Source organism: Meles meles, chromosome 12, assembly GCF_922984935.1.
Source record: "Meles meles chromosome 12, mMelMel3.1 paternal haplotype, whole genome shotgun sequence".
Classification (NCBI taxonomy): Eukaryota; Metazoa; Chordata; class Mammalia; order Carnivora; family Mustelidae; genus Meles; species Meles meles.
The window spans coordinates 68,879,343-68,904,087 of record NC_060077.1 but is presented as its reverse complement, the minus strand read 5'-3'; the positions used below and the strand labels follow the sequence as shown (position 1 = coordinate 68,904,087).

General features: G+C 52.5%; 1 protein-coding gene across 2 annotated transcripts in view; it reads left to right on the top strand.

Annotated features, from left to right (window-relative positions):
• Positions 1 to 24,745, top strand: part of LOXHD1 (lipoxygenase homology PLAT domains 1) — a 150,557-nt gene that overhangs the window by 100,513 nt on the left and 25,299 nt on the right. Inside the window, exons 26-34 of one of the 2 annotated variants that reach the window (XM_046025790.1) lie at positions 1,876 to 2,057; positions 6,061 to 6,177; positions 7,121 to 7,283; positions 10,914 to 11,068; positions 14,303 to 14,512; positions 14,640 to 14,775; positions 16,708 to 16,916; positions 17,777 to 17,962; positions 20,175 to 20,302. In XM_046025790.1, the coding sequence (XP_045881746.1) occupies positions 1,876 to 2,057; positions 6,061 to 6,177; positions 7,121 to 7,283; positions 10,914 to 11,068; positions 14,303 to 14,512; positions 14,640 to 14,775; positions 16,708 to 16,916; positions 17,777 to 17,962; positions 20,175 to 20,302 (1,486 nt within the window). The remainder of the gene's footprint in view (positions 1 to 1,875; positions 2,058 to 6,060; positions 6,178 to 7,120; positions 7,284 to 10,913; positions 11,069 to 14,302; positions 14,513 to 14,639; positions 14,776 to 16,707; positions 16,917 to 17,776; positions 17,963 to 20,174; positions 20,303 to 24,745) is intronic. The other variant, XM_046025791.1, reaches the window with a different exon arrangement.

Below are 24,745 nucleotides of genomic sequence, written 5' to 3'. Positions count from 1 at the left end.
GCTCAAGGCCTTCTGAGCCTTAGACCAGGGAGACACCCAAGAGGACTCCAAGGAAGTTGCCTCCATTATTGCAACGGCCTGTGTTTCTCCTTGACCTTGGTGAGGGGCCTGTCCAGGCCTCTGTGGGGACGGGCCCTGACCAGTAGGTAAGAGCAGTATTCACTTCCAGTTCATGACAACAGCACCCCTGGGGTTGACCACACAGGATCGAGGGGTCAGACAAGCCCGTTGGAGTTGGAATTCCCCCTACCTTTGACCAGCCACGTGACCTGGGGCATGTCACTTCACCTCTCTGAGCCTTACTTTTCTCATCCATAAAGTGAAGTGTAATGGTATCTCCTGTACCAGTCATTGTGAATGTTGTAGATGGGGAAGGTAGAGCGCTCAGTGGAGAGGCGGGCACAGGACGAATACTCAGCAGACAAGTACGATTCTTATAGGGCCTCACAGCTGCTGTTCGACAGCAGAGTGACCGTCATCACAAACTAATGACAAGAAAATTCATTTGCTTTGGAGCAGATGTGGAGAGGGGACCACCTGTGAGAAGGTGACTTTTAATGTGGTCCCTTTTGAAGTTGAGACCACAGAATAAGGTAGATTTCTACTTACACTCTTTCTCTGAGTTTTTTTTTTTTAAAGATTTTATTTATTTATTTGACAGAGATCACAAGTAGGCAGAGAGGCAGGCAGAGAGGGAGAGAGGAGGAAGAAGCCTTGCCGCCAAGCAGAGAGCCCGATGCGGGGCTCCATCCCAGAACCCTGAGATCATGACCTGAGCTGAAGGCAGAGGCTTTAAACCACTGAGCCACTCAGGCGCCCCTTTCTCTGAGTTTTTAATATAATTTTTTTATTATTATGACTTAAAGTATATATACATTTGTATACACATGCAACAAGTAAGTGTCACAAAAAATGTTTTCCCTTACTATGTGTGATGTCTGCATAGATGGTATTTTTTTTATTCAATTCTGTTCAGTTCCGTGTATTTTTTAAAGTCCTGGTGATGACCCAGGAAATTTATTTTACAACCTGCTCATGGATCTCAGTCCATAGTTCACCACACACTCTTAAACTGCTGGTCTCAAGCTCCAGTGTAAAGTCCGAGTTAAATACTTATATCACTAGAAACCATCCCACAGAGAACCTGAAGAGACGTTGGGAATCTGTGTGTTTGATATACATCCAAAGAGTTTCTGCGGTGAAGGGTCCTCAGCATCGGGTGGGCAAAGCTGGTCTCTACCCGCGCTGATGCCCACCCACCAGGCTGCTTGCCAGCAGCACTGATGAATCAGCCTCCCTTTTGCGGAGTCCACAAGCACACCCCAACCCCCCACCAGCATCCAACCCAGCAAGGGCCCCGTGTGTTATGGAGGCTTGCGAGGGCAGGCCAGTGTGGAGCAAGTGAGGGCAGGAAGAGAAAGGTTTCTCACCCCGTAGACTGCTGATCTGATTGGCTCGTTGCCCCTTGAGATGTAACCCTCCTGTTTACAGTCTCTACAGCTGAGGACCATGATGAGGACCATTTGTAGAGGAGGAAACAGATTCCTGAGTGGCTTGGCCGGATCACACAAAAAGTCAGGGTAGAGCCCGTGTTTCAGCCAAACTGCTGGACTAGCTCTGAGATGAGAAAGACACAGAGACCATGGTCTGAGATGACAGGGGCTTACTGCAGGCAGTAGGCATGACAGGACACTGCCTCCCCCTCCCCCTGCACCTGCCCTTGCTAAGCAACCATGTGAAGAAGACGCAGGTCCCTGGGCGGAAGCTTCCAGTGACGGGGCCCCGAGGCAGTGGGGCCAATGAAGAATTTGATCTTGTCCACATCTGTTTTCTGTTCTCACCTCCCCTCTGACTTCACCCTCTGCCCACCCTCAGTTGTCCCTTATGAGATCACCCTGTACACCAGCGACGTCTTCGCCGCCGGAACAGATGCCAACATCTTCATCGTCATCTATGGCTGTGACGCAGTGTGCACCCAGCAGAAGTACTTGTGCACCAACAAGAGAGAGCAGAAGCTGTTCTTTGAGAGGAAGTCAGCCTCCCGCTTCATTATGGAGGTACGCGGGCCCTGCAGGCTGCGGGGGGAGCCAGCACTGGGAGATGGGGGCACCACAGGAGAGGGGAGGAAGAGCCATGCATCCAGAGGGACCCTAATGGGCTGCTGTTGGTAAGGAGTCCAGACGGTTCATCCAGCCTCGCTGGGCCTCACTCAGTATATCTGAGTCACCAGAAGGACAGGGCACCTCACCTGTCCCACTGGGACAAGTATCAGGACCTAAGCTGACAATGGGTGGACAGGGCTTGGGGAAACTAGAGGCATAATTCCAGTTCCACTGGGACCATCTCCAGTGCTAGCAGCAACATACACATATCCCTGGGGAGAGCCGGATGTCCAGACACCCCATGTGTTCCCCAGCTCTCCTTCTGGCCTGGGGCCTTGCTTGTTGCGTGCTTACTCTAGGTGTAGGTCCCGGCAGCTGGGCATCCCATGCACATGAGCTCAGTGTCTCCCCTGTGCGCTAGGTTGGGTGGGAGAGGCAAGAGAAGGGGAAGACCCAGACTCTGCCTGCATGGGGCTTGCATCCAGCTGGGGAAACCCGAACCTCCACATAAGGCTAATGAGAGAGGCTGGTCATCCTTAGAGTAACTGTTCCTTTGGCTAAGAAGGCACCATTATAGGGCTTTATCCGTTAACACACTTAACCCGCACAACAACTCTGTGCTGTAGTTATCCCTGCTTAAAGATGGGGAAACTGAGGACAGAGTGTTGAGTAGCTTGCACAAATTCACACACCTAGGATGTCGTGGAAGCAGGATTCAAACCCAGGAGAACTGGCTCAGAATATGTGCTCTTAGCCCCTACAGGACACTGGCCCCTGGTGATGAGCACGAGTTAGGGATTGACTGAGCGTGTGATGGGTATTCAGAGAAAGATGAAGGCTCCCTGGAGGTGGTGACTTTGAACTGGACTGAGTGCGACTATAAGCAGGGACAAGAAGGGGAGGCATTCCTAGCGAGGGGAACACTGGGGCCAAGGCCAGAGGTGTAAATAAACGCAGCATGTGGAATGAGGTTTGGCCAGATGGACAGCAGAAGAGTGACCCAATGGGCAGAGGACTGGCTGAAGCAAGACTTAGAGGGGACAGCTGTGAAGGAAAAGAGCTGGGGCTCTCCAGACAGTGGGAATTTTTGGAGAAATACGCCTTATCTTCTGATGGGAAACAAAGTCCAGAGTCCCTACCTCCTCACCCGGCCAGTGTCTATGCTGGGTCTGGGGGTGAGGGGAGGGCCTCTCCCTGCTCCCTCCCCACCGTCCCGGGGAGCCGTCAGCACTCTTGGGAAGGTCGGCACCTTGGTAGAGTCTTTGTCAAGGAAAATTCAAGGGTGATCCCTTTACCCACACAAAGTAACAGCTCATCCCCCCAAGATGGCATGGCACGTGAGCCACCCCAGCCTGACGTCTTCACTGGGGGGCTGCGATTATACCCCAGCATGACTTCACGGAGTTTTATCAATGAAATACCCGCTAATCGGCAGCTATAATTGGCCGGTAATTTGTTGCTAAGTTTTTTCTTTTTCCTTTTCAAACCTCTCCGGCTGCTGGGGGAGTATGAGAGTTTGGAAACACATGAAAAAGCTTTGTGCCCCTGTCTCTCCATGTCTCTTTTCCAACTGATCTTTAGGTGAGACAGAGAGTGCTGGGTCACAGGCACATGACCCTGGGTTCTAGCTCTGGCTCTGGCTCGGACTCCGAACACGCCTCTCCCTCCCTCTGTGGCTTTGTCCTAAGACACAGGGAGTCACTGAGAAAGTAGCAAACATAACTCATACTGATTTCCCCCTGCTTTGTGCCAGCCCGGCTCTGAGCACTTGGAGTCCTCGTCACCATCCCCTGCGCTGGTGGTATGATTATCACTTTGTCCGGCTGAAATGGCAAGTTAGGAAACTTGCTTGGGATGTCGTAATGAACAAAGGGCAGAGCCAAGATTTAGACCCTAGCAGCTCTATTCCAGGACCTTGTCCGCTTAGCTCTTCCACCTCCTGGGAGAATGCCAGGGTTTCCTCTGACTCCAAGTCTCTCCCTGAGGCCCACCGCCCATGGCTAGCAGCCTCTCAGTGGCCTCCTTGCTCACTGAGGGTCACCACCGAGACGGTCACCCTGACATGGCATGCCTGGCCGAGTGGCTGGATGGTTGAGTCTCCAGAAGAACCAGTGAAGCCAGGTCCACGCATCTCAAAGCTCAGAGAAGGGATGGGGAAGGAGCAGAAGAGGCCCCTGGGCAGAGGGAGAAGCAGGTGAATCTTTAGTCCTCCGTGCATTGGGCAGCTCAGTGCCCACAGGGGGATCTTCTGTGGGCCAAGGGTTTCCTCCATAGCTTTTGCGCTGCTCCCATCGTGAGGGAGTGGGGCCTCGTTAAAAATGTCCAGAGCAGGGGGCGCCTGGGTGGCTCAGTGGATTAAGCTGCTGCCTTCGGCTCAGGTCATGATCTCAGGGTCCTGGGATCGAGCCCCGCATCAGGCTCTCTGCTCCACAGGGACCCTGCTTCCTCCTCTCTCTCTCTGCCTGCCTCTCTGCCTACTTGTGATCTCTCTGTGTCAAATAAATAAGTAAAATCTTTAAAAAAAAAAAAAAAAAATGTCCAGAGCACTAACGTCAGCCTGAGGCCACCGATCTGTGTTTAATGATCAGACTGCCCTTGGGGGTCCCAGGGGACAGCACTTCTGTGGCGAAGCAAGGGTGAGCTAGAGGGTGGGGAGCAGGGGCTAGGGGCCAGTGCTGCAGGCAGCAGAACCCACAGCAGCACCCTTGTTAATTCTCGCAATTTCTAGCAATGCGGTGCCGTGCTGGTCACAGGAGAAAAGGTTGCCAAAAAGAACCGTGGCTGGGATCTTAGACCTCAAAGTGACCTCAGGGGACTACCCTGCCCATGCCTCTGCCTTCTTTTGAGTAAGACATTGTTCTCCCCCATTTTATAGAGAGGAAAGTTGAGTCCTGGAAGGTCAAGTGCATGCCTTAGGTTATATGGGTCGTAGGTGGCAGAGCCATGGCCCCAACTGGGAAGGCTCAGGATAGGGATGGGAGTTGGGGGACATTCCTCAAGCAGTGCTGATGGGCCTGCTCTTGGCTGCCCACTGTGGTGCGTGTGTGTGTAGGGAAGAAGGAAACTCATGGTTGGAAGCAGTTTCATTTCACTCAGAGGTCACTTGTCTGTGGTCCTAGAGGCTTTGCGTTTGATGAATGACTTCATCTATCATTCAGATGCCATTCACCCATCACAGAATTCACCTACTCCGGAGCTGACTGCTGTCTCTGAGCACCAAGAACTTGCCCATGCTGGCCAGGTGGTCAGCTCTGCAGAGAGGCCGCAGAAGTGCTGGGGTTGGGGGACGAGGGTGCCATGGGATGCTATAAGGGCCTGTCATAACGAGATTTGACTTTCCTTAGGTGGTCAAGGGGGCTTCCCTGGGGAAGTTATCCTTGATCTGATACCTGAATGATGAGGTTGAGGTTCAGGTAAAGAAGAGGAAAGTGGAGGGGCAGGGGGAGGCTGTGCAAAGGCCCTGTGGCAAGAAAATGTTGAGTTTGAGGGACTGTAATTTGAGGCATATAGAAGAGGGGCAGTTGGAGACGGAGGGGCTCTTAGGAGCCAAGAAGAAGGTCAGGCTGGCAAGACAGGGCGTGGGTGGAACCAGAACTCATCTTCTGATATCCAAGTCTGTTCTCAAGCCAGGAATGAGCTGCTGCCATTGTAAGTAATGGAGGACAGAGAGGTGGGCTCCACCATGAAAAGGGGGACCAGTGTCCCAGAGGTTGACTGAATTGAGTTCTGGAGTCTAGGCTGGTTTTAACTGGGGAGAGAGGAAGGGAAGCCTGAGCGTGGCATGCATAGAGGAGAGTAGGGGCTGGCTCAGCCACACAAGGGGACGTGCTAGGAGAAAGTGGCCCCTGGACGTTCAAAGTGACGCAGGAACAGATGTCCTGTGGAGGCAGGATGTTGCTGAGGTTCTACTTTCCTGGAACTTTTGGCTCCCACCTGGTGCCTTTTCTCCTTCCCACAGTTAGAAGATGTGGGGGAAATTATTGAGAAAATTCGAATTGGCCATGACAATACGGGCGTGAATCCTGGCTGGCACTGCTCCCACGTGGACATCCGCAGGCTCCTCCCGGATAAAGACGTGAGTTCCTGACTCATCTGTCCTGTTGTTTCTTCTGTCACTTTCCAGAGGGATTCAAGGCTGATTGCTGATAAGAACGTGTCATCCTTATGGGGTACATGGGTGGCCCAGCTGCCTAAGTGTCGGACTTTTGGTTTTAGCTCAGGTCATGATCTCAGGGTCACAAGATCGAGCCCCGTGGCGGGCTCCATACTCCGCAGGGAGTCCGCTTGAGATTCTCTCCCTCTCCCTCTGCCCTTCCCCCTGCTCACTCGTGCTCTCTCTCTCTCTCTCTCAAATAAATAAAAATTAATCTTAAAAAAAAAAGAAAGAACCTATAGTCTTATTAAGTTGAGGTAAAATCTGAGGACAATTCTCCCAGTTTACCAGTTTACCCAGTTGAGGAACCAGCTCAGGTCCAAGGCAGAATCTTTTAGAACCTCATGTAGGGGGTTGAGGAGGAGGGTCTGGGCAGGGCTGTCCCTGCGCCCTACCCCCAGGGGCACACTGCTAGTGAGTGACCAAGCATTGCCATTCCTGCTGCTCAAGGTCAATTCACAGAAACCCAGTGGGACAACTTGGCAAACATCCTGAAACCACAGAATTCTAAACATGGAAGGCAGGCCTCAGGGGTGGCTGTGGTTGAGAGATTTGAGAACAATTTAAAAATACTGAGCCCTTCCCCTTACCCACGGAATCTGAGTCTGTGGGATGGGGTTCTGATACCATCTTTAAGTGACCCTGGGGACTCTGCTTTCAAGAGCCAGCCCCTGATGCATTTGAAGTAAGACTAAATCTGTTGGAATCAGAGTTTGGCAGAGCTTGGCCTCTGCTGCGGCTTTTACATTATCTATGGGGCGCATGACCTTTGTACTTGGTCCCCGTTGAGTGTTGACGTGCTGATGAACCACTGAAGTCGGAAGGGTCCACACTAAGGAATTTTCCTCTTGCCTCCTCACCCCAGGGGACAGAGACCTTGACTTTCCCTTGTGATCGATGGCTTGCCACGTCAGAGGACGACAAGAAGACCATTCGAGAACTGGTCCCTTATGACATCTTCACTGAGAAATACATGAAAGATGGGTCCTTAAGGCAAGTCTACAAGGAAGTGGAGGAACCTCTGGACAGTAAGTGTGACGCTCTCCGCATGGTCAGCCACGGCCCTTCGGCCCGTCATGCACCTGCCCCGTGCCAGGCCAAGTGTTCGTGCCAGGACACAGGGTCTGTTATTAACTCCAGTCCGTGGAGAGGGGATCTGAGGCCCACAGGGGGCTCTAAGCTGCCCACGTTCACACAGCTGATCAATGGCTGCACTTCAGGGTCCTGGCTGTCTCACAACACGTCCTTCCCTGGCCTCCAGATGCCTGCTCTCCTGTGTCTGGATCCCCCTGGCACTTGAGGCTTCCTGCCTCTTCGCTGATTCTGCTACTCCTCTGCAGGGCTCGGTTCTCCCTGCTCTGGCGGGACCCACCTGTCTCTCCTGGGTATGAACCAGGAAGCACCCGGGACGTGTGTGTAGCTAGAGCTGTGCCCAGGGCTTGGGTGCGGCCCCTGAGCATCCAGAGCCCCGACTTTCTTCTCTCTAAGGGCAGTTACCTCCGTCCGTTCCTCACCGGGGTTCCCAGGCTCTGCGGCAGCCTGACCCACCTTCTGTGCACGTCTTCCTTTGCTCGTGGGCGGTTCTCCTCTCTCGTTTCTCTGTGTGGCCCACTGAGCGCTGTTGTCCTCTCTGCGCCAGGTGGTGTTTCACCAGAGGTGGCCTTCCTCAGACTCCGTCCTTGGCCTTCTCTTCCACTTTCTTTTTACCTTGTGTGTGCACATGCACGTGTGAGTGCACGTGCATACATGTGTGCACACGCGCACACACATACACACACACACACCTTCTTCCCAGACCACGGGGACAGTCGCACCTCTTTTCTGAACATGATGCCGCTGTCCCATCAATAGCCAGGTTACTCGGTGAGCCCCGAGTGAGCTTTAGCTGTGTCAAAAATCAAACTCTCGTGCAAAAAACAGGCTTTCCGCCACCAGTGACACATGAAAGAACACCAGCGATCTCCCCAGGGGGGGCAGTCTGCGCGGACCGGAGATGCTCTGGGAGCTTGGAGATCCAGCTCACATAGGTTGCATCGCATCTCGTCTTGGAAAAAAAGGGGAGTGAAATCCCAGATTCCAGGCCCCATGAGGAACCAGGGGGGTGTAAAGCAGCCATAGCTCTAACATTTCCTTTCATCTCAGTTGTCATTTGCTTAGAAATAAAAACAGGCGTCGCCTCTCTCATGTGCCTTTCCCTACCCAAATCCCTTTGCTATTAAGTCTGGGGGAGAATTCCCTTTTCTACTTGGATCCCAGAGGACAACCTGGAAAGCTGTCCCAGCGGCACACTTGGGCTGTTCTGTATTAATAACATGCCACAAGCCCACTCCGTGCCTGGTGATGTTTCTAGGGAAACATCTCTCCACTGAGAGCCGTGGGGCTTGGGTGGGACAGGGAGGGGGGAGGATCCAGAAATAGCTGGATTTGGCTGCACAACTGCATTGCTCAGCGCCCAGAAGCTGAATCAGTTTTCCATTCCCCAAGGGCTGGAAAGAGCAGCGGGGGGTGGAGGAGGGGGAGAAGGGGGGCCATTCAGCCACAGCCCCTGGTGACACAGCACCCCACTCTGCACCAAGGGCTCCGAGAAAAGGTCCTATGTCAGTGTGGAGCAGGGCTGAACGCACAGCCAGGAAGTGACTGGGGAGGAAACGTGCAGGGGAGGACAGTCGATTGTTGTGTCTAAACTGTGACAAGATTCCTCATGTCACCTCCTGTCAGCAGGAGCCAGACAGACCTGGGTAATGTTGACGCTTCAACACCAAAGAGGAGCTTTTGTTTATTAATGCAACGCGTGAAATGCTATCGGATGTGGCACTGAGCTGACGAGGCAGGGGTGGAGGGCAGCGTGACTAGTCCTGGTTCCCGGCCTGGGTGGGGACAGGCCCCTGAGAGCCACGCTCATGGGCACTGTGGCGATCTGCAGAACAGAGTGCTGAGCAGGGAGGGTGGGTGGGGAGAAGGCTTGGAAAGGGACTTTCAGAGTTCAGGTTTACAGGGGAGTTTGTGACATCTAGTGAAGGCGGACGTGTACCCTAGGTGACAGGGCCGTGGATCCGAGCCAGGAGGGAACTGGGATGGAGATACAGAGTGGAGAAACTCACGGCTTTCAATGCCCCGGGTCTGCAGGAGGGGAGCTGAGGGAAGCGGATAGAACCAGGCATCTGAGAGGCGGGAAGGAGATTAGGAACGCGTAAGGCTGCTCCAGAAGGAGCGACCAGAGAGGCAGATGGAGAGCAGGGGAGAATAACGCTGTGGAGTCCCAGGGAAAAAGAGGAGAATAATAGGAACCACAGGGTGGGCGTGAACACGTTCCATAACCATGGGTATGAGCAACTCACTTCACCCTCCTTTTCTCGATTTAATTAAATGTGGTCTGAGCCCACTTACAGGGGTTGGGAAGAAAGTCCATCCCAGTCACGACAGGGAGAAAGAATTCCTCTTTTTGGTTTCATGAGAATCCTGAGCCTCGCGGGAGGGGCCTGGTCCTCAGTCCAGGACAGGTACTATGGACACCTGTATCCTCCCACCACATGGTGACAGTAGTTGCTGGTTCTCTAGGCGTCCTTTGTCTAGGTGGCCAGAGACACCTCAGCCTCATCCTGAAACCCTCTTCTTGGCCATGAGGCCTCCTTGCTTCAAGTTCCCAGATAACCCCGCAGCCATCTCCCTGCAGGGGCTCCGAGTACAGATGCGGCGTCCCTGCCAGCCAAGTGGACTCACGAGCCCTCGCCCTCTTGCAGGCTGGGGAAACGAACCTTCCTCCCAGTCTGGCCGCTCCTGCCCTCCACTTCAAAGCCACAGTTTCCACCCCTCCCCTTGGGGATCATCCAGGCAAGTCCCCTCTTCTTGGTCTGAAACTCCAAAGCTCTTGGGACAGACGCATAGGGGGAGGAGACAAAGAATCCTTAGCCTCGTAAAATGCACAGCTCGCCTCTGCCTCTGGGGTGGAGGTCGGAAAAGGAGATACTTCACTCTTCCTCTATGAGCCCACAACAGCAAAACGAAGACAAGACAGCATTTGTTTTTATTTTCCTTGATAATTTTAATAACTGTCACACCAGCATTCCTAGAGTCCTTGCCGCAGGCCACAGGAGGTGAAGGAGAAGGTGATGGTCACTGGAGGCAGGCACCGGATTGCAGGGAGCTGAAGAACAAATAGAAATAAGGACATGGACACTATGGGGAAGCTATGCCTTCAAAAAAAAATACTTGATTTCTTCCAAAGAGTGTTTAGCAGCAGCAGGCATGGATCCTGATCACCCTCAAACGGGGAAGGCATACTGTCATCTGGTAGATGTAGTGACCACATTGCGCCAGAGACATGTTGGGCGGTCTCCTGTGTCCTCCCCCCAGCGGCGCAGGCAGCTAGATGCGTGGATGGTTTGACAGATGCCGGGGGAAGCCTCCGTCCTCCACGTCTTTGAGGCCACCCATGTCCAGATCAGTTGGGCAGACTCCCCGCCCGCGAATCCTTGCGGATTTGTAGCAGAATGTACACAAGTGAACAAATAATAAGGCAGACGCTAACTCCTCCTCCCGGCCTGGGCCAGAGGCTTAACACCTCCTACAAATCCAGTTCCCTCCAGTCTGAAGTAATGCCATTCTTTTGTTCCCTTTGTCTGTCCGTCTGTCTGTCCTTGGTCTCACCGCCCACCCAGTTGTGCTGTACTCGGTGCAGATCTTCACAGGAAATGTTCCCGGGGCAGGGACGGACGCCAAGGTCTACATCACCATCTACGGAGATCTGGGGGACACCGGGGAGCGGTACCTTGGCAAGTCAGAGAACCGTACCAACAAGTTCGAGAAAGGAACGGTACGCAGGGCACACAGAGTTTACCCCCTTCCCCTCCCTTCCTAGGTCCAGTGGCCTGGGGTCAGCTCCTCTTGGTGCCAGAGGCTGTCCGTGAACCTTGTGCAGTGTTGTGCTCCCTCGTGTGGGTATTTACGCTTAGCGATTCCCCCTGCAGAGTGGCCGGTCACCTCTCTCAGCCTGTGCATGCACCCTGGGTCCTGATCTGGGGAGGAGGTAGAGCAGGGGTGGGGTTTGCGTGAGGCCTGTTTGAGCCCCAGGTTGCTGTCTGTCTGGGGGTCAGGGGGAGTCATCATCAGAGAAGTCAGCTCACTGTGGGCGGGTCTCCTCATGGAGATCGGTAGCCCGACCTGCGGTCTTGCCCGTGGCCGTGCGCACATGGGGGTTTCCTGCATCGACCGGTGGGTATTTAGCAGGGGTCTCCTTAGGCCGACCCTCACCTGGGTGTGATCCTTGGCCTGAAACATTTCCCACTAGTGAGAAGGAAATCTGCTGTGGAGCAAGGATAGCAGTGGCATCTCAGCGGGTCTGCAGCTGGCTGGTGACCCCATGGGCCAAGCCTGGCCTCGAGGTCCCGGGTTAGTCAGGCCGGCGCTCCATTCATTTGTTCTATTACCCAGATTGGAACTCTTTATCTTTCGCTTTGGTTTACTGCTTCAGAAGTGGGAAGTGTGATAGGTACTGTGCCCCGGGGCTGACGAACAGGACAAGAGATGGAAGAACACTGTATCAGGGAGAAATAATTTCTCACACACACACGCGCACACGCACACACACACACACACGCACACATGTAATTGTTTGCTGCACTCATAAAGTAACTAATGGGAGGTCTAACCACTTTGGACAAAATGGAATGCAAAGAGGTCAGGGGACTCAGGTGGTGACACTGACTAGCTGTGTGATCCTGGGCAAGTTACTTGACATCTCTGTGCCTCGGTTTCTTCCACTGTAAAATAACTTCACTGAATTAAAACATCTGAAGTGCCTAGCTCTTCGTTAGTGCTCAGCGTTGTTGAGGATTGGGGAGCTCACCTTCCCCTGCCTTTGATGGCGCCTGGAGCCGACCCCTGGAGAATGCATTGTAAAACAGCGGCATGTGGCTCAGAGAGAGCAGGTCCATGTGTCATTGTGGCCAAATCCACGGAGCCAGGCATGGAGTAGGCGCAGCAAATATTTGTAGAGCACGTTAATGAATGAACTTATAAGTGAAGGTGATGCAGTCCATTCCCTTCTGGGTTCAGAGCCAGATTTTGTATCTTAGCAGTCGTTACGTATTAAGAAAAGCCTTTGCCCTATTCTATTACCCATCCCTTTCTCTTCCTTTTCTCCTATCAAGGAGCTAGAGCCACTTCTGGTTTACTCACTGGTGGTTTCTGTGACTCAAAGTTCACCGCTGAGCATCCAGCAGCTTCCATTTTTCTGACCATTTCCTGCACAAACAGAAGCCCCCCATCTTCCCCCACAATGAGCACCACCCACCCACTTCCAGCCCAAAGCCAGGTCTTGGAGATTCTCCCTTCTGCACAGCTCCTAGGTCAGCCCTATTAGCTCCTGAGCCCTTCCTTAGCTGACCTGGCTTATTGAACCCCCTGCGCTCTCTGCTCTGTGCCCTGGGCCTCCTCATCTCACCCAGTCCAAAGCCGACAAACCCACCAGGGGCGCTCCACGATCCCAGATCCAGCCTGAGCCCTTTGCAGGATTCACGACCTTTCAGGCCCACCCAGCCAGCCTGTGTGGAGCACCCACCGCACAATGCTTTTCGCTCTCTCCTGTCTCCAAACCTTTTTGGGCATGTTCTCCACATCCAGGTTCATGTTCCCAGAGAAAATCCATGATGCTGTTCCCTGCTTTCAGTGTTTTACATACAAGACATTAGCCTAGATGAATGCTTCTTCAGCTCCCCCTTTGGCGTGCAGCGGCGTACCTTGGAAATCTTTCCGTGTCAGGATCGTCAAGCGTAGATGGCTCATCCTTCGTCACCACCGCATACATGCCATCCTACACACAGTATCGCCAAGGTTATTTAGCCTTTCCCCAAGCCGTGGACGGCGCGTGGCTCCCAGCTTTCCACTGTAGAAATTGTCCTGCAGTAAAAATCTTCATGCATATGTAAAGGTGTCCCCTCAGGACAGAAACAAAGAGGGACTAGGTCACGGGCTGTACCTGTTTTTGCCCTGATGATCTCAGCCACTTGGCAGCGCTGTGGCGGGCCCCATCAGCTGTGCACTGCTCACCTGCAGTCCGCCTCCGCCCGCAGAGTGACTTGCCGGGCTGCCTGCAAGGCCCGGCCACCCCATCCTTAGCTTCCTGCCACCACCAGAAGAGTCTGCCCGGGCCTGCCTCCAGTCCACAGACAGGTGGCTGCTCCCACACCTGGGCTGTACTGACCCACCGCCTCCTCTCCCTGCCCTGGGTGGGGAGGTCCCAACGAGGGGCAGAGGCTTCCTCGCCCTGTCTGTGTCTGGGTTCCCAGTGCTCCATAGTGACTCAGCACATCTTCCATCTTCTGGAAGAAAAGCACTGTAACCCAAAGCCACCAGCCTCTCCTCCCCTGCCCCAAGCTCCTGCCAGCCACACATAGCCTGTGTTTTGACCGAGCCCCCCTCAAGGCCTGGAACTCTACATCTCACTGAGCAAACCCAAAAGAATCCAAGCACCCGAGAGTGTCACAACCCTTTACTGAAGGGATAATCAGGGACCCAGAGGGCTTTACATCACACCCCACAGAACACCTGCCTGTACCTGCATTCCAGATGGTGTCCCTGAGCTCTCCTCAGCCTGGCCTCCACCAGAGCCTCTCCCTATTCTGTTGCCTCTCCTGGGCCTGGCCCAGAGGTTCCTCTGACTGCCTCCCTGACTCCCCCCTGGGAGTTTCAGGCCCCCTCTCTGTCCTCTCTCCAGCCCCCCACCTGAACTCATGCTGACACTCCACCAAGGACATCCAGGTACCAGCACCAGGCTGAGTACCCCTGTCTGCCCCACACCCACTCACGTTCCATCTTCCAGACATCCACAAGGGGTACTGCAGGAGGAACGGGACTGCAAAACGGGGCCATTGTGAAAGGGAAGCCTCAGAATACCCAGCACTCTGTTAGGGACTTGTGCCTGGAGGGCTCCCAGCTAGGAAGGTTTGTTCAGCCCGGCAGCTGAGGGGGATAGAAGGTGCTGGATGGTTGGGGTTGCAGCAGGAGGAGGGGTGCACCTCCCCTGAGCCCACACATCTGGTCTCCCCAGGCGGACACGTTCATCATCGAGGCCGCTGACCTGGGTGTCATCTACAAGATCAAGCTCCGCCACGACAACAGCAGGTGGTGTGCAGACTGGTACGTGGAGAAGGTGGAGATTTGGAACGACACCAACGAGGACGAGTTCTTGTTCCTGTGCGGGCGCTGGCTATCCCTGAAGAAGGAAGACGGGCGGCTCGAGAGGCTCTTTTACGAGAAGGTGCAGGAAAGGCCTTGGCAGTGTGGGGTGGGAGGACTTGGCTCAGCCACGGCTCGCCCCCATCCTCATGCCTCGTGCTCTGGAAGAAGGCACCAGAGCTGTAGTGGGACTGGGGTTTTCTGGGCAGGAGTACACAGGGGACCGAAGCAGCAACTGCAGCAGCCCCGCGGACTTCTGGGAGATCGCCCTGAGCTCCAAGATGGCCGACGTCGACATCGCCACAGTGACGGGGCCCATGGTGGACTACGTGCAGGAGGGCCCGGGTAAGCCAAGCAGGGAGCTTGGTGGAGGAAGGGCAGGCACCTGGACACATGGTTAAGGTTTTCTTGGGCAGGCCGTGCACTTGCCCACTGTCCTCTGACTTCTACCTAATGCTTTATAATTCCCCCAGACTGCCTGTTTCCACCCCACAACAACCTGCAAGGGCAGCTATCAGCCCTGTTGCAGAAGGGGGAAAAAAGACTAAGAGAAGGTAGGGGGATGATGCTCTTAATCCATTACCTGCCACCAGGAGGGCATTACGGTACTCTCTGCCCTCACCCAGACTTGCTGAATATAGATTCAGCCCTGAGGTCCTGGGACAGTTCTCATAAGACAGAATTCAACAGCAGCAGTGAGGACCCCTTGTGTGTCCATAGAGTTTCCCGTGAAAAACATCAGCCATGTAGACTTAAGGCATAGTATGATGTAGTGAGGAAGCGGAAGAAGTCCTAAGATGGTTAAGTTCCATTTTTGGTTCTGACAAGAATATATGTAGCCTTGGACAAGTCACTCTTTTGGCCTTAATTTTTCGCTCCTCCATAAAACAATATTGTAATGCCCTGAAAAGCTCATTTTTCCAACCGTATTTTTGAGATAAAGCAGTTCTGTGTTTGTTTATCCGACATTTAAAGTCATTGCCTGTCTGTTCAGCCGTCTTAAGTATAGAGCATGAGCCACTCTGTTCCCTTCTAGGAGACCATGTTGGGGGGAGGCGTGTCTCTGGAGCTGGGCAGAATCAGTCATTTTATATTTTACCTTCTCACTCTGTGACTAAATGACAGGACCCACAAGAAAGTGCTCCTCCTGAATTAAGTGCTATGATCAACTGTGAAAGGCCAACAGGGCCTCCTGTAAAGATGAAATAAGGCTGTGGACAGGTGCAGAAAGCAATGCTGGTAATTCCAGCCAGGAAGGACTTGTTTGGAAACTTTCAAAGAGATACAAATTGCACAACCTATAACCATATTTCCTATAACCTATACCAGAGCACTGTCTCCCAAGATACTGAGGAAGATGATCCCAGAGAAGGGATCCAACTTGTATGAGTTAGTAAGTGCAAGTGACTGAAACAAGATAGTGGCTTAAACAAATGAGGGATTTTTCTTTTCTCTCACATAAAAGTTCACAGCTAGGCAACTGGGACTGATACAGTAGGTTCTGATATAGTCAGGAACTTCCATCCTAAAGGTTGCCCATGGTTCCAAGATGACTGCTGGAGCTCCAGCAATCACATCCACATTCCAAGCAGAACAAATGGGAAGGGTAAGGGAAAAAGTGCCCTCCTCCCAGCTGAGTCAGAAATTTCCCCAGAAACTCACCCAGCAGTATCTGCTTATATTTTATGAGCGTGCCTAGCTGCAAGAAGAATGGATACTCACTGGGCAATTAGAACTCTGCCACATACCTGAGCAAGGTTTTATACTGATTAACCTGGTCTGTTTTGGAAATGGATACCTTCTAGAACTTATACTTACTATGTTATACATATATATGTATATGTATATATTATATAATATATAATACTATTTTCTTTTTCTTCCCCTAATTCCTACTTTCTGTGAGACCTTGTTTTTGCCCACTTTATTTTTGCTGACTACAGAAAGCTTTCTAGGCATCAAACCCCTGTACCTGGTGAAAGGCTGTTGGTCTTGCCCTACTTCACATGGGAGTGCAACTGAAGTCATTGGTCAGAAGGGCTTCTAGAAGTGGCAAGAATGCTCTTGTAGGATGATCTTCACTTGGAGATACCAGTCTTTCATTCCCGGGAGAGTACATGTTCACCATAGATCATTCACCAATCTGGAAAGCTCTGTCACACTTTGTCTCAGAGGCACGGAGCTATAATCTGTGCTCTCCAAAGGTCATTTCCAAGCCTGTGAGCCCACCTATGTCCACTGGCCCATTATGAATTTGGGTCCCATAATCTCTTGCAGTGATTCCCTACTATGTGTCGGTCACCACCGGGAAGCACAAGGATGCAGCCACCGACAGCCGGGCCTTCATCTTACTCATTGGGGAGGACGATGAACACAGCAACCGCATCTGGCTGGACTTCCCCCGGGGAAAGAAGGGCTTCAGCTGTGGCTCCGTGGAGGAGTTCTATGTTGCAGGCTTGGATGTGGGCATCATCAAGAAAATAGAGGTGCTGGTCCCTGGGTCCTGGGATGGTGCCTACCCCCAGGGATGGAAGGAGCTGATCAGGACATAGCAGTTGGAGGTGTGGAGGGCAAACAGAGCAACTGACCTGGAGCCCCAGCTCGGGACAGGTCATGGGGAAAGGTCCCCTGGCCTTTGCCATCAACTAGGTGACCTTGAATGATTCACGGCCCTGCTGGGTCTCAGAGTTCCACTGAGATATCTGCTGTGTTAGTTTTCCATTGCTGTGTAACAGATTATCACAAACTTAGCATAAGATCACATAGATGTATTATTTCCCAGTTTCCCAGGTCAGGAATCCAGATGTGAGTTAGCTGTGTCCCCTTCCCAAGGTCTCACTGGGCTGAAGTCAAGTTGCTGCTAGGGCTATGGTCTCATCTGAGGCTGGGGGCTCTCTTCCAAGCTCACTGGTCATTGGCAGAATCCATTTCCTTGCGGTTGTAGGACTGAGGCTGCCAGTTCCCAGAGACTGCAGGCCTTTCCTGTCACATGACCTTCTCCAAAACACAGCAGTTTGTTTTGTCAAGACCAATAAGACACAATCTCTTCTGCTTCAAATCTCTCTGACTTCTTCTATCTCTGACATCTAGACCCTCTCTTAAAGGGCTTGCCTGATTAGGTGAGGCCCACCCAGGATAATCTTTTAATTAATTCAAAATCATCTGATTAGAGACTTCTATTTCATCAGCAAAACCTCCTCACCTCTGGGGGAGGGACCCAGGTCTGTGTGCAGAGCACATTGGGAGGAAGCCCTGAGGGAGGGAGGTGCAAAACAGGGAGGGGGATGCTGAGTGGTGAGGGCTTCCTTCCCAGTTTTACCCAGACTGTTGGTGTGTCCCCTCTCAGTTGGGCCATGATGGGGCTTCCCCCGAAAGCTGCTGGCTGGTGGAGGAGCTGTGTTTGGCCGTGCCCACCCAGGGCACCAAGTACACATTGCGCTGCAACTGCTGGCTTGCCAAGGACCGAGGCGACGGCGTCACCTCCCGTGTCTTCGACCTCCTGGACGCCATGGTGGTGAACATAGGGAAAAAGGTATGGAAAGGGGCCTGGCTGTGCCTGTGGCATGGCAAGGGCCATGCAGGATCGGATAGGAGAGCCGAAGGGGAGGCAGAAGTGAGGGAAGCAGGAGACTCATTGCTGGGGCACTGACAGGTCTGAAGCCTGGTGCACCAGCCAGACTCACTTTGCTAGGAGCCAAGAGACTCGAGTCTCTTTGGGTCTGCTGCCGTGTGACCTTGGGCAAATCGCGTAACTTCTCTGGGCCTTAGTCTTCTCATACAGTCCATGGAAATAACGCTTTCTATCCTGTTCCATGTAAGAAGATCTTGATGAGAGCAAGTGAGGTCATGAACAGTCCCTGAAGAGCTTTGCAAGCCCTGCATAGGTGTGCAGAGCCGTTTTCTCCCAAAGGCTTCCTCCATGCCCAAGGACAGTGGTGGGGAAAGACAGCATGTGGACTACGACGTGCCTCAGGATCTTACAGGGCAGTGAGAACTGCTGGCATGAGACCCTTGAAGGACAGGAGCTCTGGGCTCCTGTCCGCCTCCACCTCTAACTGGCCGCGTGATCTGGGATGAAGTTGCATGAACTCACAAGTCAGTGCTGGATGCCTGAGGGCTAGGCCCAAGGATACGTGGCCAGTTGGTGGGTCAGACAGCCCTGGTTTGTATGACCCTGCAGGCTTTTTCCCACCAAAAAGCTGTGGGCTCAACATAATGCTCCAGCCCTCAACTCTGATCCTGAATCTAAACCAGTGGGCTATAGATGTAGGTCAGAAGGTGTCCCAAGAAGGTAAGAAGAAATCACCCTGGGCCTGAGTGGGTCCCTCTTGTATTGTATATGGAAACAAGGAAGGCTGTGGGGCTCTGAGAACCTTGAGAGGCAGGAGTATGGATGCCTTCCCCTCCCCTGCTCGAAAGCCAGAAAGCAGAACTTTCTACAGCATAGATCCACCCCCCCCTTACCCAGACATCTCCATCTGTGGCCAGACGGATGGTGTGGGTGAGCACACAGTTCATCTGGGGACCTCTGTCCTGACCCAGTTCCCAGCGTGCATGTGGGCGTGAGTGTGTGTGCGGCGTGCTGCCCCCCCCAACGCACACCCCACTCAGTACAGCTGTATCTCCCCCTGAGCCCTTTAGTCTGTGGAAATGCAGATCCACGCCCCTAGTATTGACGTTACAAAAGAACACAGCTTTATCACTTTGCAAAGAACCACAGGATTCTTTGGACAGTCCATCTCCCCAGGAGCTATCAGACCAGAATTACAAAAGCCCCATTTCTGTGTCTCTTTCTGGAAACAACCTATTACCTGAAAAGGGACACATCTGTGTAAAGGAGAGAACGATGGGCCCAGAGAACACGATAGTCTGGAGGCACTAGCCTTAAGGGGCCAGTCTCCATGGGGTCACCAAAGCTCTCATTTTGATCTTGCTGTTTTTCATGCCTGTCTGAATAAGAGCAAAAAAGCACCAGGCTCCTGCCTTCATTCCCAGTAGCTCCTCCTGCCACCACGATGCCCTGTTAAGGTTTGAGAGGAATTTCCTGATAAAGCAAGAGACTCTTCCCTCATTACCTGGGCAAACAGGTAGTGAACTTGGCCTCTGGGCCAGGCCTGCTGAGACCACTTCTACCCTCATGGTATCATGGCAAAGATTCTCGATGCTGCTTGAAAAGCACCCAGCCCCCAGCCCCCAACAGGCACAACGTCGGGAACGTGATCACTGTGACACATAACTCGGGTTCTGAGTTGGAAGGCTTCTGGGTAGTGGGGACCAGGTGAGAAGGCTGTGCTGCAGTCTCAGGGGAAGGGAGGGCCAGCTGTGTTCAGAGGAGATGGGAAGCCTGGCAGGAGGGAACAGAGAAAAAAGCCAGAGGACATTCCAGAACATGGACAAAGGTGGCCCCTCTTGCTGCAAGGCTGCCCCGGAGAAAGAACTAGTGAGGCACCGTCCAGGGAAGAGCAGGCTGCCCCTTCCCCCTCCAGCGGAGACAGACAGAAGGAACACATTCTCTTTGGAACAAACCTCAGGCAAAAGGGCCAAATCCCAACCTGAAGAGTAAATCGGGGAAGCAGTGGTTATCCTTCGAGCGTCACTGCTCACGGACGCTCATGGGGTCTGCTGGCTGTGCCCAACACAGAGACAGACCTGGAATTGTGCTTGCTGACCCTCAGCACGTGGCAGGCCTGGCATGGGCCTGGGCAGAACTGTCGGCAGCTCTCACAGCATCCCTCTCTCGGCAGGTGCTCTATGAGATGACGGTGTGGACGGGTGATGTGGTCGGCGGGGGTACAGACTCCAATATCTTTATGACCCTCTACGGCATCAATGGCAGCACAGAGGAAGTGAAGCTGGACAAAAAGAAGGCCAGGTATCCAGAGGGGGCTTCTGCCCCTCGCCCTTCTGCACATCCAGTCCCCTAGCCTCTAGTCCCACTCTGCCTCAATCAGCTGCTTCCCTCCCTCTCCCCTTATACATTAGGGCCTTCTAGCCTCCACACCTCTATCCAGGAGATTCCTCTCTCCTGGAATACCTCTCATCCGTTCTCTTCTGTCTCAGGGCCTTTCTCTTCCAGGGGCCAGCTCAAATCTACCTCCTCCAGGAAGCCTGCCTTGATCATCTCAGCCCACAGTGAGCTCCTTCCCTCCTTCCTGCCTGCCTTCCTGCCTGCTTTCTTTCCTTCCTTCTCTCCCTCTCTTCCTCCATCCATCCTTCCCTCCCTCTTTCCCTCCCACCCTCCATCACCTAAAAATGTTTATTGTAAAGTCTGTCTATTAGTTGATAGCATTGTATCCTTGTGACTCTCCTGTTTTCGTTCCCCGTACCATGGTGATGTAAGATGTTAACATTAGGGGAAGCTGAGCGAAGAGAACACAGAAACTCGGTTCTATTTTTGCTCCTCTCCTACAAGTCAAAAATGATTGCAAATAAAAAGCCAAAAGTACTTTTTAAATATTAAAAAATAACTGAACACCTAATATATGGCAGGCACTGTCTCAGACATAGGAGGCGGAGTATGACCAGAAGATTCCTGAACCCACACAGCTTAACACTTGGGGAGCCACAGCAACAGCATGAACACCAGAGTGACCTTACTATGGACCTGGCATTTCCCTAAGCCCACTGAGTGCATTGGCACAGTTCTCTCTGCGGCTCTCTGAGGACCATTTCTATCATCCCCTTTCACACAAAAACTGAGACACAGCAAGGTGAAATCATGCTGTTGAAGGTCACATAACACTGGGAGCTGCATCCAGGGGTCCATGGCCTTAAGCATGAGGTTCTGTTGCCCCTTATGTCATCAATAATGATGATAAAGGTGAACTCCCCACAGCTTTTACTGTCTGCCCTTTCACTGAAGTCCTGACTCAGTCCTGGGTTTGTCCTGGTTTTCTGTGTTCAGCCATTGTCCCCCAGGCCAACCCTGGCCCCTGATACGTTGAGCGGGAGAGCGGGGCAACCCAGGCCCGACTACTGTGGGCCTGCTGGGGCTCAGGCCATGGTCTGGTCACCTGGGAGGCTTCCTGGAGGTGGTGGGGCCCGGCTCTGTTGTCTCATGCAGTCTAGCCACTGTCTGTCTGGAGTTTCATGCTCTCTATACTCTGGCCCTAACCTCCATCCCAAGCCCAACGTCCTGTTGAGTTTTCTTTTTTCTTTAATTGATTATCCCATGTCAACATCACATCCTATTTCACAGACATACACAGAAGTAGTTGCTGGTAGGGTAGATACACTCCTTTCTGGCAGTACTTAAATTCTGTACGTCTTGCTTGAGAGTCACATTATAATACAACCATATTGTAAGTGATTTGAAGCGCTTATCACATCCATATTGTAAGGATTTTGTTTCTCTGAATAAAGACTTATTTTGTGCTGAGAGCTATTGTTCCTTACCACCTCTAGTTTGGAAGCTCAGACCTCTGACCCAAGGCAAATTTTGCTTGATTTCATCAGCAGCTGGCTCTGTTCGACCTGCGCCTTATTTCAGGTGTCAGCGTCTTGATCAGGGACTTGGGTAGTTAGACTCACTGGGCTTACAACACGTGCACAGCTTGGTGCTGTGCAAGGAGAGCCTTCCCCCCCAAGAGACGGTGCATGACCAGATAGGAGGCAGAGCCATGCCTGCGTACATGGTTTGCCTGTTCCAGCTGCCCTGTTGTCAAATGTTAGACCCAGAGGTCAAAGTCAGTAGCTGTTCACTTACTCCATTCCCCAGCTGAAGCCCCCAACTTCTCATCTTGCCTCTTTGGGGGAAGCAGTTCTGTAAACAAATTCACACTGAGATGCTGGTGAATTAATGTGGTATCCAAAAAGATGGCATCCTCAAAAGGTAATGCACAAACCAAGGAATGTGTCTCTAATGGTGGAATTTGAGTCAGCTGGTATCTGGTGGGGGTAGGTGCTATTTTTAGACAAAGATACGTGACTTTTTTTAGGGAAGTAAGTGCCTGTAAGGAATCATTCCCAGGCCCGGTAGAGACCTCATATCCTGAGAGATTCCTAGTCTGGAAGCAAAGGGAAGTAAGAGTTCTGTGGGTCTGCCCAACAGAATGGCCACATGGCTTTCACGAGCCCCCAGTGCAAAGAAGATGAGGAACTGAGCCCAAGGGAATGCCAGCAGAGGGAAGAGCCCAGTAGGGTTCCAGACGCCATTTCAGGAGACAGGTGGGAACTATTGGACCAATGACTGTGGCCATGGCTTTGATAAGCTCGTGAGTCTTGTACTTTATCACTTGGAACTCCCACTACCTGGTTAGCATTAAAGCTCTGGGAATGGAAGGAGCCCATCTTTGGGGACTTCAAGGTCAGGGTAGTTGTTGGGTGTGCTGCGTCCTTCCCTCAGTCAGACTTGGAGGCAAGTCTCAGGGGACAGAAGGGGAAGGCAGGCTGCCTTTGAGGGCCCCCATGGGAGGCAGTTGGAAAGTCCCAGCTCCCACTGCTGGGTCAGCCCTCCTGATACATTGTCTTCAGCTAGAAGGCCATGCTTTAAGAGGGCGCTGGGAGATTAGAACATGCACAGGGCCTGATTCTGCCATGTTGGGATGACACATATTTGGAATCTGAGGTTTCTTTGCCTTTGGTCTACTTTCACACCACAGCCAGGTTGCTTGTGCATATGGATGCAGCCGGTGGGTTCAGCTCCCGTCACCCCCCTGATATCTCATGGGGCATGTGCTGTGTTCACTTATCTTAGTGGTCCCCGAGGAGGGATCTGAGGAGCCAGGGGTTGTTGGCTTGCCTTTCACCCCCCAGGCACGTCTGCACCCGTGGACACTGACACTACCACTAAGACGGTCATCCTGCTTCTCACGCATCCTTGGAATACCCCCTATGCTGGTCCCAAGGTGGTCTGGCCTCATCTGCCCCCTTCACATCCCAGTGTGCTCCATCCATGCCCTTTGGGGTTTTGTTAAAAATTTGCTGCAAATCTAGTGGCTTCCAACCACAGGGATGTATTCTCTCCCATTTCCCCAGGCCAGAAATCTGAAGTCAGTATCACTCGGCAGAAATCAAGGCCAGGCCGACCCCTTTCAAAGGTTCTGGGGGAGAACGCATTCCTTGCTTCTCCCAATTTCTAAGGGCTGCCCGCCTTCCTTAGCTTGTGGCCACGTCTCTCCAGTCTTCAAGGCCAGGGTCTTGCAGCCTCTTCCTGCTCCATCCTCCCCATCGCCTCCTCGCTCATGTAGGTGTCAAATCTCTCTTTGCCTCCTCCTTATAAAGACACTTGTGACTGCATTAAGGGTCATCCTAGCAGGAAGTGTTTGTCAGCCTACCACAGGGGCTGTGACCCATGGAGCAGTGTTCTGAAATCCCTGTCTTATCAGGAATAGTCAACAGTTGCAAGGACATTCAATTATTTTAATGTTTCTTAGGAAGTATGTATGGGTGGGGTTAGATGTCCTTCTATGATTTATATAATTCAATAATCGCATACCTCTTTGTCACCAGCTAATTAGAGAATATAGTTCTATTTATTTGTACCTAGCCATCTGTTCAAGTATAACGTGCATAACATATATATGTACATAAATTGTAAACACTTACAGAACAAAACCTATGAGCCATCCCCCAGCCCAAGAACATTGCCAGTTCCCTGTACCTCCCCACCCTAGAAGTGAGTATTGTCTTGGCTTTTAAGGTAGATACATTTTTGCTTTCCTTTATCCTTCTATCCCTACCCTGTGCCGACCTCCCTGAACAACCAGCTTCCACTGAGTCTTGATTTCAGTGTTATGTAAGTGAGACAAGTTGTGGGCATTTTTTCAAGTTTAATTTCTTTCCTCGACACTAGGATTTTCAGATTTCTCTGAGCCCCTGAGGATGACTGTGATTTGCTCATTTTCACTGCTGCCTAATGTTCCTCTGATAGAGGCCCAGAGAATAGAGGTCAGATGGCCGGTTGCATGGGACTGCTGCACGGCGCTGGGTGTGGCCGAACTGTTGACAGTGAAACCGTTAGCTCTGGTGAGCAGAGCTGGGGCCCATGAAGGGAGGCCCAGCTCCATGTAAACCAAACATTATTAAGAGTTGGCCACGGCCATCCAGAGAGGGAAAGGGCTGCCCCAGGCTGACGGGGGGCCCGTCACTGGAGGTGGCAGGGCGTGAACTAGATGGCTCTTGGTGTAGAGTCCAGCCTGGAAGCCACTAGAGCTAGGTCTAGCCTGAAGCCGTAGCCAAGGCTCTGACCCCTGCCATTCCCAAGAGTCCCAGCCATGCCTCTAGTGGCACAGGGCTGACTGCTTAGGCAGCTGTCCCGGAGAGGCCAGCTTTGGACCCCATACCTTTCCTCCCTGTCTTCCAGCCAGCCCCTTTG